Source organism: Crocodylus siamensis, chromosome 6 (genome assembly GCF_052110815.1).
Source record: "Crocodylus siamensis isolate JL-2025a chromosome 6, ASM5211081v1, whole genome shotgun sequence".
NCBI lineage: Eukaryota > Metazoa > Chordata > Crocodylia > Crocodylidae > Crocodylus > Crocodylus siamensis.
The window spans coordinates 5,935,559-5,950,974 of record NC_143400.1 but is presented as its reverse complement, the minus strand read 5'-3'; the positions used below and the strand labels follow the sequence as shown (position 1 = coordinate 5,950,974).

General features: G+C 52.7%; 1 protein-coding gene across 5 annotated transcripts in view; it reads right to left on the bottom strand.

Moving 5' to 3' along the window:
* Window positions 1–736: 736 nt before the first annotated feature.
* Window positions 737–15,416, bottom strand: part of SPATS2 (spermatogenesis associated serine rich 2) — a 37,987-nt gene continuing 23,307 nt past the window's right edge. For 4 of the 5 annotated variants that reach the window (XM_090055919.1, XM_090055921.1, XM_090055918.1 and 1 more), the window contains 10 exons: window positions 15,229–15,337; window positions 14,334–14,383; window positions 13,025–13,283; window positions 12,508–12,720; window positions 11,248–11,383; window positions 5,591–5,649; window positions 3,588–3,697; window positions 2,711–2,813; window positions 2,307–2,527; window positions 737–1,753 (listed from right to left, as the gene is read on the bottom strand). In XM_090055919.1, the coding sequence (XP_089912045.1) occupies window positions 1,424–1,753; window positions 2,307–2,527; window positions 2,711–2,813; window positions 3,588–3,697; window positions 5,591–5,649; window positions 11,248–11,383; window positions 12,508–12,720; window positions 13,025–13,283; window positions 14,334–14,383; window positions 15,229–15,337 (1,590 nt within the window). In that variant the 3' untranslated portion in view covers window positions 737–1,423. The remainder of the gene's footprint in view (window positions 1,754–2,306; window positions 2,528–2,710; window positions 2,814–3,587; window positions 3,698–5,590; window positions 5,650–11,247; window positions 11,384–12,507; window positions 12,721–13,024; window positions 13,284–14,333; window positions 14,384–15,228; window positions 15,338–15,416) is intronic. The other variant, XM_090055923.1, reaches the window with a different exon arrangement.

Here is a 15,416-nt window from a genome sequence, read left to right as displayed (position 1 = left end):
ATCGCAGCCCTGCGTGCCAGAGGGAATTGCTGTCTGGCCCCCAATACATGCAGGACCTGGGGGGGCCGTGGGGCTGCACTGCCTAGGCTGCGTCGATTCAAGGGAGAAGCGGGGGTGTAAACGCAGGTGGACATTTTGGGTCGGGCAGGCAAGCCGCCAGGGGAGCGTGGCACTACTGCGTAAAGCCGCAGCCGAGGGCGAGAGACTGGAACACAAAGCCAGCCTGGTTTTTCATGCCCAAGGTTTCCTTTGCTCCGAAACTGAGAGACTTTCGGCTGCACTTACAGGGTTTGCCAGCCCCAGTGTCCATTTCCCCGGGACCATCGAGGATGCACTGTGGGATAACGCCTCACGTACAGTGCTGTTGCAGCACAGAGCGAGGGATCAGGGCTCGAAGTCACCGCTTGGAGCAGGGCAGAAGATGCAACAGCTCCTCCCCGCCCTGGTGAGGTCTCCAGTCGGAAAGTAGCAGGGGCCCAGCCCTAATAACTGGGTGCCCAAGTGGCGTTCTCAGCCTTCAAGATGCTAGTGAGTCTGAACAGTCATTGGCCTGCGCTGCACCGTGCCCCAGCTGCTGCCATGCTGGGGGGCTTCTAAAAACCGGGCAGCTCCGAAATCACCTCCACATCCACGTCCCCACGGACGGCCTGCAAACGAATGAGGAACCAGCTTGCGGTTTGTGCCATGCTCCGTCCTCCACTGCCAGCCGCCGGTAGTGAGGCATGGGTGAGGGCGGTTCAACACGTACATCGTCTTTATTTGTACAACGATAAAGAACGACAGTAGCGCTTTGACTGGTCTCACCTAGGATTAGCTCTGCTAATTGGTATTGCTAGAAATTTAGTTTCAGGGCCAGGTGGGGCTGGGGGCAAAGAAGAGAGCGCCCCAAATAAAACCAGGGAACACCTATGTTTAGACGTGAAAGCTTTCCAGTCTTTTGAAGATATGGCTGCTCCAGTTCAGAAGCATGGGGCTTGGAGGAGCGGTTGCCCACGGCCCTCTTGGCTCTCTCTGGTCTGGCCGGCCCACTGGGGTCGCACAGCAGCTGTCTTCATTGCCAGCACGAGCAGTCTGCTGCTCTAAGGATGACCTGGCCAGCAGAGCACAGACCAGAAGCCCTGGGACTGGCTTGTAGGACTCTGGGAGGTGGGTTTTTGGCTAAGAGGTGGGCTGGCCTAGAAGGGAGAGAACCCGCCTGGGTTGGGGATGCCCGGCAGATGTAGCAGCATCAGGGCATTTCCCAACAGGCGCAGGGCAGATGTGTTACGTAGCTTCCACAAGGAAGAGAAGAAAGGAGGCAAAGGGGGAAGGAAGAAAAGTGGCACAAAAATGAGAAGTGTAAACTTTCCTTCGTTAACATCTAGCTACTTCCCTACAGTCCTGCTACGGAGCCGAGCTCCCGGGGGAGGCAGTGCGGGCGCCCTCAGGAACCCGCACCCTCGGGCTGGCTGGACCGTGGCTTGCGCTGGGGGAGCCCCTTGGCCTCGGCGCTGGGCGGGCAGGACCGCAGCTGGGCCGGGGGTAGGGGCTGCCGCGGCTCCGAGGGGGTCGTGCTGTTGGCTCCTGTGGAATGAGTCTGGCTGAAATCGCTCATGCTCCCTGGAGGTCGGGAGGGGGGATTCTGGTACCTGGCGCTGGACTGATACCCGGGCCCACTCCGGGGCCGGTTTGCATGGTCGTATCGGCCGGGGTTGGAGGGGCCGCTGTGGCGCTGGCCTTGGGGCCTGTAGCCTTGTCCTGGTCTCCTGTTTCCCTGGAACAGAAAGGAAAGCTGGTGAGCAATGCTGGCAAGCCAGCTCTGGGGGACTAGGAGCCTGTGCCAGCACCTCCTGGCATGGTCTCGTAGAGAGGTGGCTTTCACACACCCTCCTTTGGCATGGGCTGGCACTGGCTCTCATGGGTCCCTGACAGTCAGACACCACACCACAGATCCTCCAGCCACGCAGCAGGCTTTGCTCGGTAACTGCTTCTATTGGGCCAGGTTGTCAGACAAGCCCGGGCACAGAGCACCCTTCTCAGGCTTGGGGCAGCAGTCAGTGCTCTTTGCCCACCAGCGCGGTTTAACCATGACATGAGTGCAAGCAATCAAGGATCCTTCCAGCCCCTTTCTGGGGGCCTCAGTCACTGTTGTGCCCTCTTGCCCCATCACCAGGGCGCAGCTTTTCATGGCACTGCACTGGGACAAACTCCAGCAGGACTGAATAATACAGGGCACAAAACTCAGAATAATACAACACAGCTAGGAAGCCTCCCCGAGAGGGACACGAACACCTCTGCTGCAAAAGGGCAGGGAAGCGGCCACCTACCTCTCGCTGAGGCTGGTATGGACGGCTGCTGGAGTTCACTACGGCTGCGGGTGCATCCGTGGAGGGTGGGGGCTTCTTGCTCCCGGTCGTAAGGCTTGGAGCAGAGGCAGAGGCACACTCAGGGGTGGAGGGAGCAGAAGCTTCGCTCGGGCTGCTCAAGGACATGGATGCAACAGAGCTGCACCGAGAGCGGGTCGAGTAACTGTTCTTTGGGTGAGAGACTGAAAGCAGAGACCAACAGGTCATGGGTAATTTCACGTCCCTAACCCTAACCTTCTCCCCTGAACACCCATGCTGCCACCTACAGACCGTATGGTATGGGGACCTATCTGGAGGCTTCTCCAGTGTGACAGCAACCAGTGCCCAGTCCCCCTGCAGCCCCTGTGCCACTTGCACCGCCTCACCTTGGCCAAATGAGCCGATGCTCTTCTTGAGCGTGTCTAGGTCGCAGGTGAACCGCGCCACCCGCCCCAGGTCTTCGTCATACTTGCGCTCACTAACGAAGTGCTGAAACAAGAGGGAGTGCCTACATGTTAATGCCAGGCCCGAGTGAAACGCACTGTTCCAGAGGGAAGATGGGGCTCCAAGCTGGAACAGCCTCTTGGGCCCAGGGCCAGGCCCAGACCCAGGCCCAGCACAGTTAAGAGGGCCGCTAGCAGTGTGGGGCCTTGCATGCTGCTTGCCCACATGCATGTGTACACTAGTAAAGCCTGTCTCTGTCTCCCAGCACATGTCACTTCTGCAGGGTCACTCACTCACTCAGGCTCCACAACTCTCCTGTGGATGCTGTCAGCAAACAGAGGAGGAAAAAGCTGGGTTTAGGAGCCATTACTGCAGGGAGAAACTGGGCACAGGGCTGATTTCAGACAGGATTTTAAAAGACCCCTTCAGTGGCTCGGTGCTGACCTCTCGTGGTGGAGGAAACGTGGGTAAATGGCAAGTTTTAAGAAACGTGAAAGCAGAGGGCTCTAGTGGGTCAAAGCCTCGGTGGAAGGAAGTCACAAGAGGGTGGGGGCAGCAGGACACTGCCCGACAGACCAGGGCAGACTATCCCCTGTGTGCTGGAAGGCTGAGCTGTGCCAATGGCAGCTTAGCAAACCAGACTGCAAAGGAGATGCAGGACTAAGTGTGCCACAGCTCACAGCACCATCGTGCCCAGCAGACGCAGCACTGGAAAGAAGTCTGCTTCCCTCTCCCTGGGGGTTGCACTGAGCACGTTCCCCTGTCACAGGCGAGCATGGCCAGACAGGCCATGTAACACCGAGGAAGAGAGGAGCTCACCTTAATGTCAGCTCTGAGCTCGACCAGCTGCTCCTCTGACATCCGCACGGCCACATCCGTCATCTTCTTTAAAGCCTCTGCTTTCTTTTGTCGGCTGACCAGGATTTCCACTGCAAAGGACACCTCATGAGCTTATGAAGTACTGTTGATGGGGAAGGAGGAATCCATCCACTGAGAGTCTAATTCCTCCAGTTCTGCCCCAAGGCAGCCCAGGCGAAAAGAGGGTGACCAGGCATCAAAGTGCAGAGCAAAAGGACTGGCTCACAGGGCTCTGCCTCCCTCTCTCGAGCTGCAGGGACCTGCATCTCTAGATGCACACACTGCTCCGAACCAAATTGAACACCTCTCCGTCTGGGCAGAATGTTTCCGTCTGGCAGAATTTGGGCACCCTCCAACCTCATCTAGGGACTCCAGGTTTGTGAGCTGCATTGAGGACTTGTATTTTGGGGGCTGTTTCTCTTCTCTACCAGGATCTTGGGATGCCATGTAGGGGTACCACGCAGATAAAGGCACGAACTGCAGCACTGAGCTGGATACTGAGTGGCTGTAGAATTGGATTGTGACAGGAGCTAGGCAGTTTAAACCCCAACTTTGGCAGCGGGGACAGAGGGGACTGCTGGGCTTGAAGAGGCTGGGAAGGAAGATACCAATCAGAACTGGACACTGCCCTGTCCCGCAAGGCTCCCCTTGCAGAGAAGAGCACCCAAGGAAAGCTGCACATTCAGTGCACACTCAGTGCCTGGCACAGTTTCGCCTCACCCCAGATTTCACCTTGTAGAGGTCTTGCAGGACCGGTCCCTACTGACCCACAGACTGCTGAAATCTAATTTCTTTTGTTCCTCCTTTGTACAGTGCCAAGTACCACATGGTGCCGATCTGTGAAGTGGAGGCTCCTGGCCCACAGCATCACTGTCAACTTGTGCCCTGTGAGTCATCTACACTGCCCAGGGCGTACCTGTGAGACCTGAGAAGCTGCCCTGGTTAATGAGGCTACTGGTGAGCAATTAGAAACTAGCTGCCCCGTTTTTATGAAAGGCAGAGTGCTCATTTCGGTGGTGCCAGCACGTCTCTACCCGAACACAGGATAAAACAGGCAAGCAGTCTGCTCCCTCCAACCTGATTCCTTCCTGTTCAGCCCAGACAGCTTCAGCTGACTGGCAGGTGCTAAACTGATTTTCAGTACAACTCCAGGCAAAAACAGAGGACATCCAAGTGGAATTTATGCTCTCTGCTTCAGCCTACGCATTTGCTGTTGTCGAGGCTCTTTTCCTAACCCTGCAGAATTATCACATTGCAGGGAAAACAATGATCTGGAGAAGCTCTAATACCTACCCACCACCTAGATACCGTCATGCAGGAAACGTGCCCGCATTTCAACTGACTACCCGGTTCTATCAGCTAAATTAGGCAGAGTCTTGGCGGCATGAGAAGAGTCACCCAGACTTAAAACTGCCTTGAATAAATTAAGCTTTAATACAAAAAGCAGGGTTGTAAATAAGGGCTATCATCTGGCTAAAAGTCACGTTTAAAAAGAAGTTTCCTTAGCTTCAGGACGCCCCAGATTTTAACAACCGAAAACCTGCTGCTCACCACTTGCTGTGCTCATTTCTTTTAGCTCAGAGAACTAATAAAAAGGGGCTAGTCTACTGCCTGCTGTCCTTTGCCTGCACTTACACAGAAGCACGGACTGCAGCCACAACAGAGGGATGGCTACTTCTGTAAGAGAAACTTTCCACTGGAACTGGACAAACCTGGTAAAACAGTAAAGGCATAAAACTAATAGGGGGAAGCTATGGTGCGTGTCCCATTTAAATGCCATTGTAACCTGCAGAACAAAGCTACCCTCCCAAATGGACCCTGCCATATGCCTGTGTTGTGTTTGTTCACCAGAGAAGGGTGTATATCAGAAGGTGAACTGCCCACTGTGCTCCCATGCGAGTGTGTCAGACATCAACAGCTTTTGAGACCAGGCTTTTTTTAAACTGAAAAAATCTGTGTCTTACTTGCTTCTGCCTTGACTTTGTCCATTTCGGCTAGTAACGCCACCTCCCGATCCATCAGGCTAGGGAAAGAGGACAAAAAACACAGTCAGGGAAGTTAGCTTGATCTTTGTGCAGACCAATAAGTCAGAAGTAAAAGCAAGTCAGCGAACGGCATGGGGAACAAGTAAACCAGGCACCCATGACACTGCTCCTAACATAGGCCCTGCCATCGGCAGCGAGTCGGTGTCAGCCAGGAACAGGCCGACAGATGGCAGCAGCAGGCCAGCTGACGCCGGCGCCCAGCTCTCCCGGCACTCCCATTTGGGAAGGTGGGTGGCTTTGTGTAAATCTTCCGCTCCCCAAACCCAGTGATGTGGACCCTAGTGTAAATTGCTGCCCTGGTTTTCTGAGCAGCCAGCTACACATGTGGTCACAGTGGCCACGACATGTCATAAGCACAGGGTCACCATGTCCAGGACTGGAGAGGAACACGCGGTGCCCTGGGTAAAATGTAATCACAGAAGCGTGGTTTGAGGCTGGACACTGCCGAGCCACCTTGGCAGGACTGCTGCTCACAAACAAGGTAGCTCAACCTCTATCTGCTCTGGTCCCAGGAGGCAGAATCCAGAGGTCTTGCAGGCACCGGTCCCTCATCTGCTGGGAGTTACTGAATAACAGACCGGGCTAATGACCGCTGGGCTCGCTGGGGCCACCTGGTTTTATGGCTTTGATGGCAGCAGTAAAAAGCCTTGCTCTCCTGAGCTGCTTTTGCTCCTGCTCTCCCCCACATGGATGCACAAGGTGAGGTGAAGTCAGCTGCTTCGTTATGAAACATTAACACTAAAAAAAGCCAATTCCTTCTGCTCTCGGCCTGACCCTGCTACAAACCTTGAAAAAAAGGCATTCGCGAAACTGCTGAGAAGGAACTCGAGTGGCCTTTCCTGTGGCAGGAAAGCTTTAGAAAATCCCCACAAGGCCCCAGAGCCAGCAGCTGGCTATGATCTGATCGCACTTCAGATGCACATTTCATTCTCTGCAATGGCATGGATCAGAGACTGGAGTGGGGCGGGGGGGCTATTCCTCCACTCACGAAGACCGAATGCTGAAGCTTCCCCTGGTTTCCCAGTCCCTGATGGGGCTCTCAGCTCAGGATTCATACACACAATGTTTCAGAGGCCAGCAGGTAAGACCTGCTCTTGCTTAACCTGCCCACCCACATCCAAGTCCACGGAACAAAACTTCAGCCTTCCTCTATGGCTCCGGGAACTTTCAGCCAAGTGGGGACCAAAGGCCCACAAGAAGATCCTTCATTTCCCTGCAATCTCTCCTGGGCCTCAAGAGCGTGTCTCTTGTTTCTCTTGGAGCAGCAGAAGCCCAGTGCGGCTCAGTCCAGCCAATCCAGGTGGCAGCCAATCCTTGAGCACGAGGAGCAGATGACAGGGAGCTCCGTGTCTCTGCACCTCGACTTGAGAGGGCCACGTGGAGTTAATTGGGCTTGTGGAAAAGACAGAGGGGAGGTCAACTGCACCCACTGTAAATGTGGCCTGCTGACCTGCTCTCTCCAGAGGTGTGTGGCTAAGACTGAAGCAGGATTTAATCAGTTCTGCACCAATCAGGCCTTTGGGTTTGTGCTTCCATTTATCCAGGAGACAGGGATGGTCTCTGAACCTGGCACAAGGGGCCCCCATCCAGGGCAGGGCTCTAAATGTGGCCATAATGCACAGAGAGAGGATGCAGGAGCGCTAAGACTGCACACACAAAGTGACACCTTGCCCTGCTTCCAGACTTCAAGTGCGCTAAATCCAGTTCCCACGGGCTTTGCCGGGGGACAGAGCAGCACACCCTAGAGCTGTTTCTCCCCTCCAAAGCACACTTTCTCCAGGTCTGGATTTCAGTTCTGCTGGGAATTGGGCTCTCCTCTCTGCTTGTGCTGTCCTTCACTAGGAGCACATGAGCTGTACACTGGGATGCTAACTCCCCTCTCCTTGAGTACAGAAGTAGCTTGCTCTTGTGGGGAGCCCTGCGAGTGCTTCAGGGGACCTGCACTGCGCTCCACCCCGCTCAAGTCCTGCCTGGATACACACACTCCCCACCCTACAAAGGTTAATGCCCAGCTTCTATCAGCCACTTCTGGCTTTGCTGCCTAGATGTGTCTATGGGTTAACAGGTGAATCCAAGAGCCCTCCAACAACTCACTCCAATTAAGGCCGGGTTTTGTTTGCAGTTGAGTTCACCCCCAGGCTCAGCCGGGACTTTTAACCCAATGTCACAGCTCGGCCGACCAGGAGCACAGGGCAAGTGGCTTTGCTTGAGGTTCGCGCAGCGACAAGTGACTTGGTGTGGACCTGAGTGAGACTGCCCAGCTTCCTGCTATGCAGATGGACTCCTGGGGTCAGTTCATTCAGCAACGCATCCATGTTTGTCCGTCCCAAAGACAAGCCTGCATGGCGGGGTGGAGAGGAGAGCCCAGGTTCTCAGCTGAGATGGAGTCTGCACCTGGAGAAGGTGCACCTGGGAGGGGAAGGACAGCTGCAGTTGGGCCCTGCACAACTGCAGGGGAGATGGCCAAGGACGAGCTCATGCATTGCGGATCTGCCCATCAGACATGCTGCCTTCCACTGCAGCCCAGCCCTGTCAGCGGTGCCAGCAAGATACTGTCCATTAGCGCAACGAAGCAAGCAGCTGCTGCGCTCACGCATGCGCTAGAGGGTTTGGGGGTCAGTTTTTCTTGACACTGGGATACAAAGGCCTCTGCAAGATTGACTGTAATTGGAGAGCACCGAAGCACGCCTGGCAGGTCTGCGGTAAGGGCATGAAGGCACGTGACTGCCGAGAGATCCGACGTGGGACACCTCAACCTCACGTTTACCTCTGGATCTCGGCTGCCAATGCCGCCTCCCACCTGGAGGAGCACGTGCAGCAGCTGTGGCTCTGTGAAGGCAGCCGAGACGAGGATGTCTGCTATTCCAAGACAGGAAGGGTGAAAAGAAGAGTCTGTGAGGGCGCAGTCTCAAACCCAGCGGTGCAGCCCACTTCACAGCCATCTTGCCTAGGCAGAGCACAGTGAGAAGTCTCCTGAACAGCAGGATGACCAAGTGCAGCAACTGCAGCTGAAGAGGAAGAATGCCTCAAACCCTTTTCAGGCCCAGCTGGTAGGCAACGGGCTTAGCTGAGAGCTTCTAGGCCCCCAGATAAGAGAACAGCTACTGCTTCGCAAAGCCTGGCTACAAACAGAGCTGGGTGCCTCATGTTTGGTGCTAACAAGCGCACAGCGGGGACCGTGTACCAGCGCTCAGGAAACAGTCAGTCAATCTGACAGCAGATGGCTGAGCGTGACTCCAATTCCTTTGGCGCTGCCAGCTGGTTGGGATTCTTTCTGGAAGGTGGAGGAAGTTTGTTGACTGGAGACACTGTCCCCTCTCTCAAAGCCTGTGTGCCAAGCAGCTCACACGCACATCCTCACAGTCCAAACTGCCCCAAGCGTTCCCACCCTTTAGCTCGCTGCCTTGGAGAAAAAAAGACTGTTTAAACCAGTTCTTCTTTTCGTAGGGAGCCACCCGGAGAGCAGCGTCAGCGCAAGGCATTAACTGCAAGATCCTGTGCTAACAGGAGCTAAAGGATGCCAATTGTTCTTCGAAGCATGGAGTGGGAAGGGAGGATTTGCTCCCCAGCTGCGTCACTTGCAGGAAAGGGCAAGTAATCTTTTCTCCTGGAGTTAAATTGACCCAGCTGCAGCAGCGTCACTGCTTATCAGCCACCCAGCAGGGTGCTGTTCACTTGGCATTTATTGAAGGAGGTTCCCACTGGCTGCCTTCCAGACATGCATTCAAGGACCCTGCCTCACGGACCTGCAGTTCCTGGTTCACGCTGGTTCTCACTTGGCAATCAAGAGCACAGAGAGGCTTATCGGAGCGAGGCTGCCGAACTGGACTTGAATCTTTACCCTTTCCAAACAGGATGCCAGTGTTTTGTGAATAACATAAGGCAAAGGGCAAGGAATTCCGATACAGAAACGGGCACTTCCGCCACAAGATACGGCTCTCCATTCTAACGAGGGGGTCTTCAGGGCTTCTGTCTATACAGAAAGGCAGACAACAAAGCCACTGCCATAAACGGGTTACAGCAATAATTAAAACGACTTCTACTGCCCGTAGACAAAATCCATTGACAGAAGCGGTTCATAAATAATAAATATTAATTTAAATCCATTAAGAACATTTGTGTGAACAAAGATTATAAATATCTTAGCTACAGACTGAAAAAATCCAATGAAACTATTGAAGAGAGAGGAAATTCCATGCTCACATTATTTTTCAACACCTCAGACAGCAGGAAGGTCAGAGATGCAGGTAAGGTCAAACACTCATGACACTGGGGGACCCCCAAACTTCTCTGGGCATCCTCCAGATACCTAAATCCGGGGACCCCCATACATTTTTGCTGCTCCTGAGCCGTCCACACCTGAAAAGTGGCTCCACTGCCCCATGCTTTGCCTCTGCAGGATCAGGGCCAGTAGTCAGTGATCCCATATGCACACACTCACTTCAGCCATCACGAGCAGCTCCATTAAAATCAATGCAGCATCTCACAGCAGCAGAGTTAAGCGTGTGCATAAGTACTTGCAGGCTAGAGGCTACAGTGATCATGTACTCTGGCAGCATTTTAACCACGTTACAACTGTCTGCACATCGCTGCAACGCTCCCCCTGCTCAAAGGCCAGACACTGTCACCAGGTGGAGAGAGACAGGTTTTAACATAGATTTGCGAATCTGCCAAATTATCTCCTCTCAGCCTTTACCACGAGAGCGATCTTAATTGCCTGTCAAACGCTACCTGCTCCCGGCAAGTAGAACACGGTGCAGTTTCTAATTAAATGTTTCTTCACCAGCACTGTCCGCATTTGGGACGACTGGGCGGGATGGCTCAGCAGCATATGTAGCTCAGGCAGGTAACAGGTCCGGTGCTGTGAATTAAGAGGGCTGTCACATTGAAGTCCCCAGAAAACTGAGAGATGGTACCATGCAAAGTGAGTCTGGGATGGCCCAGCCTACTTAGGACTGTAGATGTTCTTTTAACATGTGTTTTATGCCTTCTAACAGTGCTGCCCAGGCCCTCATCCACTGTGCTTAACCTCATCCTCAACTTGTTGAGCTTGACCAGGTATTTTTCTTTTGAGAAACATGCACCACTCAAGGTTTTCCTCACAATAACAAGTTGATGGCACTAGAGTCTTACAGTGATGTATTTTGTCTGGAAATTTCCTTAGGTTATCAGTGTCTGAAGAGGGAGCCAGTGACAGGGAGACGAAATCTTGGCAGAACAGTGCGTGTCAGTCATGGTTACAACGGACACAACGAAGCCCTGTGCGTCTGGGGGCCTTCCTGGGCACAGCTGGTACAATGGCTCTGACATGGACGCTCCATAGGCTACAGCCTGGGCAGTGGATACGCAAAGGTAGAGAACTCAGATTCACATAAACGCTGCAAATTCCAGCACCTCGAATTAGTGCTTCCTCCTTACAATACACAGACCTTGCAGACTCTGAAGTACAATGATTGGGGCAAGGGAGAAACACAACTAAGACACCCACAAACTTTACATTAACCCTAGATCCCTATTCAGAGCTTGTCAATTTAAATGCCTAATGGGTGGGTCTCCCCTCGCATGACTTGACTTACCAACTCTGCAGCTCAGCAAAGGCCTGCTTCATTTTTTTAATGGAGGCATCCATCTCCTCTTTAACCACCACCCGATACCGGGCCAGGGACACGGTGCAGCGCTGGAGATCCTTCACCGATTTTTCAATATTGGAACCTACACCAAGAGACAAGAGAAACTTCAAACAGCTGGGGATCTCAGCCTGCAAAATCTCTGGGCTACCATAGGCAATAGAGGAGATTTCCAAATCATTTCAGGACTAACACTGTTTGGCTTTAACCTCCTGGCTACCCCTTCCTACTGGAAAAGCACTGGCTGTGGCATGGACTGTCAAGGAGATCATTTGGGGAAGATTTTTTGGGCTTAACAAAATTTTCCCCTCACACATGAAAGCAGAGCTGTCAGTGGCTTTTCATGCACAGAAGAAATCAAATGTTATGTCACATACACTGTCTACTCCTTCACTACGGGCTGGGGAATCTCACAGCAGTCCACCTGGAGGTATAGCAAATCCAAGCACTGAATCATGTGAAATGACTGCCCAGGTATGTGAAAGGTTTCAAGGCTTACTGTGGGAAGAGAAATCTTTTGGAAATTAATCAAAGCCGTGCAAACAGCCATTTCCTCTGAAAGAAAAAGACGACAACTCTGGCTGTTTCCTACAGCAGTTAGTGTCTCCAACAGAACCAGTTCCTGTGCTGACTTGCTACCCCTACCAAGCTAAATTAGCAGCTGCTCATTATGGTCCTAGATACAGCAAGCAGGTGTACCACCCTCCCACCAGGGTCTGGATGTTCTCATCTCAGTAAGCGAAGGATAATGACTATGCCTAAAACTGAGGTCTCAGAGGTCCTTCTTGTGCACATATGCCAGCAAGAGGACACAGAGAAGGAAAAATAGCGAAGAGGTTGTCATTTCCTACAGCTGCTGTCTCTTCAGAAGCTCTGACTGAGGAAGAAGGCTCAAGGCTTTTGGATGGGCACTGGAGAGCAGGCTAGATGTATGCAGCATAACTGACTGCTGCTTCGTAGCTCCTATCACACAGATGAGTTTGCTGCTTCAGGCATTACATCTAAACTGCTGTCAAAACTCCAGCTGTGCAGAGAGAAGAGAAATGCACTCCAGATTACCAGCCAGAGAATAAAAAGGATGGTAGTTTACATCACAAGCAACGTCCTATAAGTTTCTCCATCTACTAGGAACAAAAAAAGTGACCTACAAGATCCTACGGTGTCAAACCACTGAGAAACCAAAGCATGTACAGGTCCTCAAGGCCTTACCTAGCTTCCTGTTTGCAGGAGAAACAGGAACCTCTTCCAGCACCACTACAGACAAGGAAGCAGAAGACTGGTTGCTTGTTGTGGACCTGGACAGTGACTTGCTGGTGTTCCTCTGCTCGGGCTGTGACCTGAGAGACGCAGGGTTCTGGGGAGAGTGCATGACGGAGGACTTGGTCTCAAGGTCTGCTAGGCCATTCTGGAGCTCAGATGCTGCTGCGGAAAAGCAGGGGAGTTCAAGGGAACAAATGAACAGGGGAGCAGAAAAAGGAAGCGCTAAAGGTACTCCAGCCCCAACTGCCCCCTCACCGTCACGTTACTGAGCAAGGCATTAGCCTCCCTAGGATAATATGAAGAAGCAAAGAGGGTGTTACATATTCTGAGAATTTCTGTCGAAACAAACCAAGGATTCACAACTGGCCCAAAGAAAGGCGGCAGGAGGAGACGGGCCAGAGCTGCCACACCGCTTCTGAAACCCCCTTCCTTGCCCCACCTGCCACAGCACCGTGCGGGGACTAACCTGTTCCACTGGACCCGTGTGGTGCAGCGGATTCGCAATCCTCTAACTCTCGTGCATCTATTGAAAGGGTATCCAAGCCTTCGCTGAGTGAGTCTACAGACTCTGTGTCATTGGCTGAACCGTTGACGTGGTAACCGTTAATCCCGCCTTTCTCTGAGCTTGCCGACTGCTCCTCTTCCGTGGATGCTAATTTTCCGGGATCCGGGAGGCCAGGACTCGATTCTGCTGAAGGTTTGGGCTTGGTTTTCTTCTTTTTGTTCTAGGGATTAAATGCCCGTGTCAGAGGCAAGGGCAAGCTTAGCTCCTGACAGGAAAGCTCCAGACCCTGCTTGACCGCCTGAGTCACTGAATTAAATGCTTTTCAGGCAGTCCCGGCAGCTGATCCTAGAAACCGCAGGATGGATTTATTTGACAATGAGAACTGATCTGCTGGCATTAACGAGGGGCAAATGCACCATCCTCTCCAACTGCGCATCAAGGAGACTAATGCCTCCGTTACCAGATGAAGCTGATACTTCAGGGCAGGCAAATGGCAGCAGCTTTTGGAACCATCTTCTGGCCACTTCCCAGAGGTTAATTCTTGGGTGACGGTGAGACCCAACCTGCGGCTTCCCCCTGCTCCTTCCCACTGCTCAGCATAGGCTAAACCTGTGCCAGAGGCTATTCCAGTCACTACCAGCCCTCAGTCATGCTCCCTAAACGATTCTGCACTCTTTGGCTTTTCCTACCCTTCCTGGGCCCCAATTAGAGCTCTTCAGTACAGCTATCACTTTAATGCTCATCCCCGCGTGGTCGGTGCCACAGCACGGCATGCCGACATGTTAAGCCTCTGCATGGGGTTCTGCGTTCGTGCGCAGCAGAGGACAGCTGCACCCAGGCTCCTGAGCTCTGCACGAGTAGCTCCCGTGTGCAGTCCTGGGGAAGCAGAGGGTTAAGCAAGGATCAGCGTTTCCATCATCGTGGCAAGGGGCTGGGGAGGACAGCTTGTGAATCAGCTGTAAGTTTTCAGGATGATTCAACAAGGCTGCATGGGACACGTTATGCTGCATGAGCAGCTTACGTGGAGGACGGGATTTCTAAAGTGTCTTTGAAACCACCATATGCAGCATCCCCCTCTCAACAGTGACCACTTGGTGGACAGGAGCCTGTCCCTAGGAATCAAGCCTGCCTATAGCAGTGTATGTTTGCCTATCTGGCTTCTTTCCTTACTTCTCTCAATTTGGCTTGGTGTCTAACATACCTTCGACCTTTGAAAAAACAAAGAACCCGGAAGGACGATAAATACCCTAGCAAGCGTTTCAGGCATTACCTTTTTCTTGCCAGTTACTGTCCATTCTTTCAACACTTCACTGGCGTTGCCTGAAAGGAAATGCAACAATGAACGGTAGAAAGTGTTTTGGGCTCTCAGTTTGTCTCCGCGGGCTGCGTGTTGGAGTCTCCACAATTCAGGCCACCTGGAATAGTTCCTGCCACTCCCCACACGAGCTAAGTTTCAATTCTCTCAGCTGATGTAATGAAAGGACTGGTTTTGTTTTTGCTTTGGGAATGACTCAGAATGACTATTTATTGCAGATGTCTATGCTGGCTGCCACCAGACAGCCAACCCCTACCTGGCATAGCCATACTGCAGACTGGCGTGCTGGACTCAGCTGGGACCCAGACTCAGCTCAGGAGTTTGCTGCAGACCCTCTGACCTGAGCTAACTTTTTTCACCAGTGACTCCCCATCTGCCCTGCAAGGTCAGAGTCTATCACATGCCACAGGCCGCCTGCTCCCAAGAGCAATTTGGAATCCATGTTTCAAAAGAGGCAGAAAAGCTCCCCCAGAGGTGCAGAGCAGAGGCTTCATGGTCTACATATACAGTCCCATGTGTATGCAGAAAGAGTCAGGCATTTTGGTCCCATATAACTGTCCCTTTCTTGACTTTTACTGGGTTGATGTCAGAGAAGCAAGGGAAGCATGAGAGAACCACCTCTGGTTTGCTCTTCTGGGAAGGAACTAGAGAAGGAGATTGTACTTGGATGTTTGAGAAGCAAGAAAAAAAAACCCCGTTCCAAAGTACAAGTGCTGTAGAGACAAAACCTATGGACCTTTCTTGAAAGCCATGCGGCACAGATAGAAAAATCCCTACTACTTCTGCTGAATCAAACTCGGACATCTCCACCACAGCCACTTTTGATTAGCGCAAGACTGCAAGTAGTTACCTTCCATAAAGGCCTGCACTGTTTTGTCCACACAGTTATCAAAGTGCTGCAGCACAAGGATGATCTCGTTGTTGCTCCGGTTGGGGACTATCGCACGCACGGCACTGATCTGGAAGACAGGAGCAAAAGGACACACGTGAGCCACTTCTTACCATCCCTACGACTGCTCAGCTTCCAACCAGGCAGAT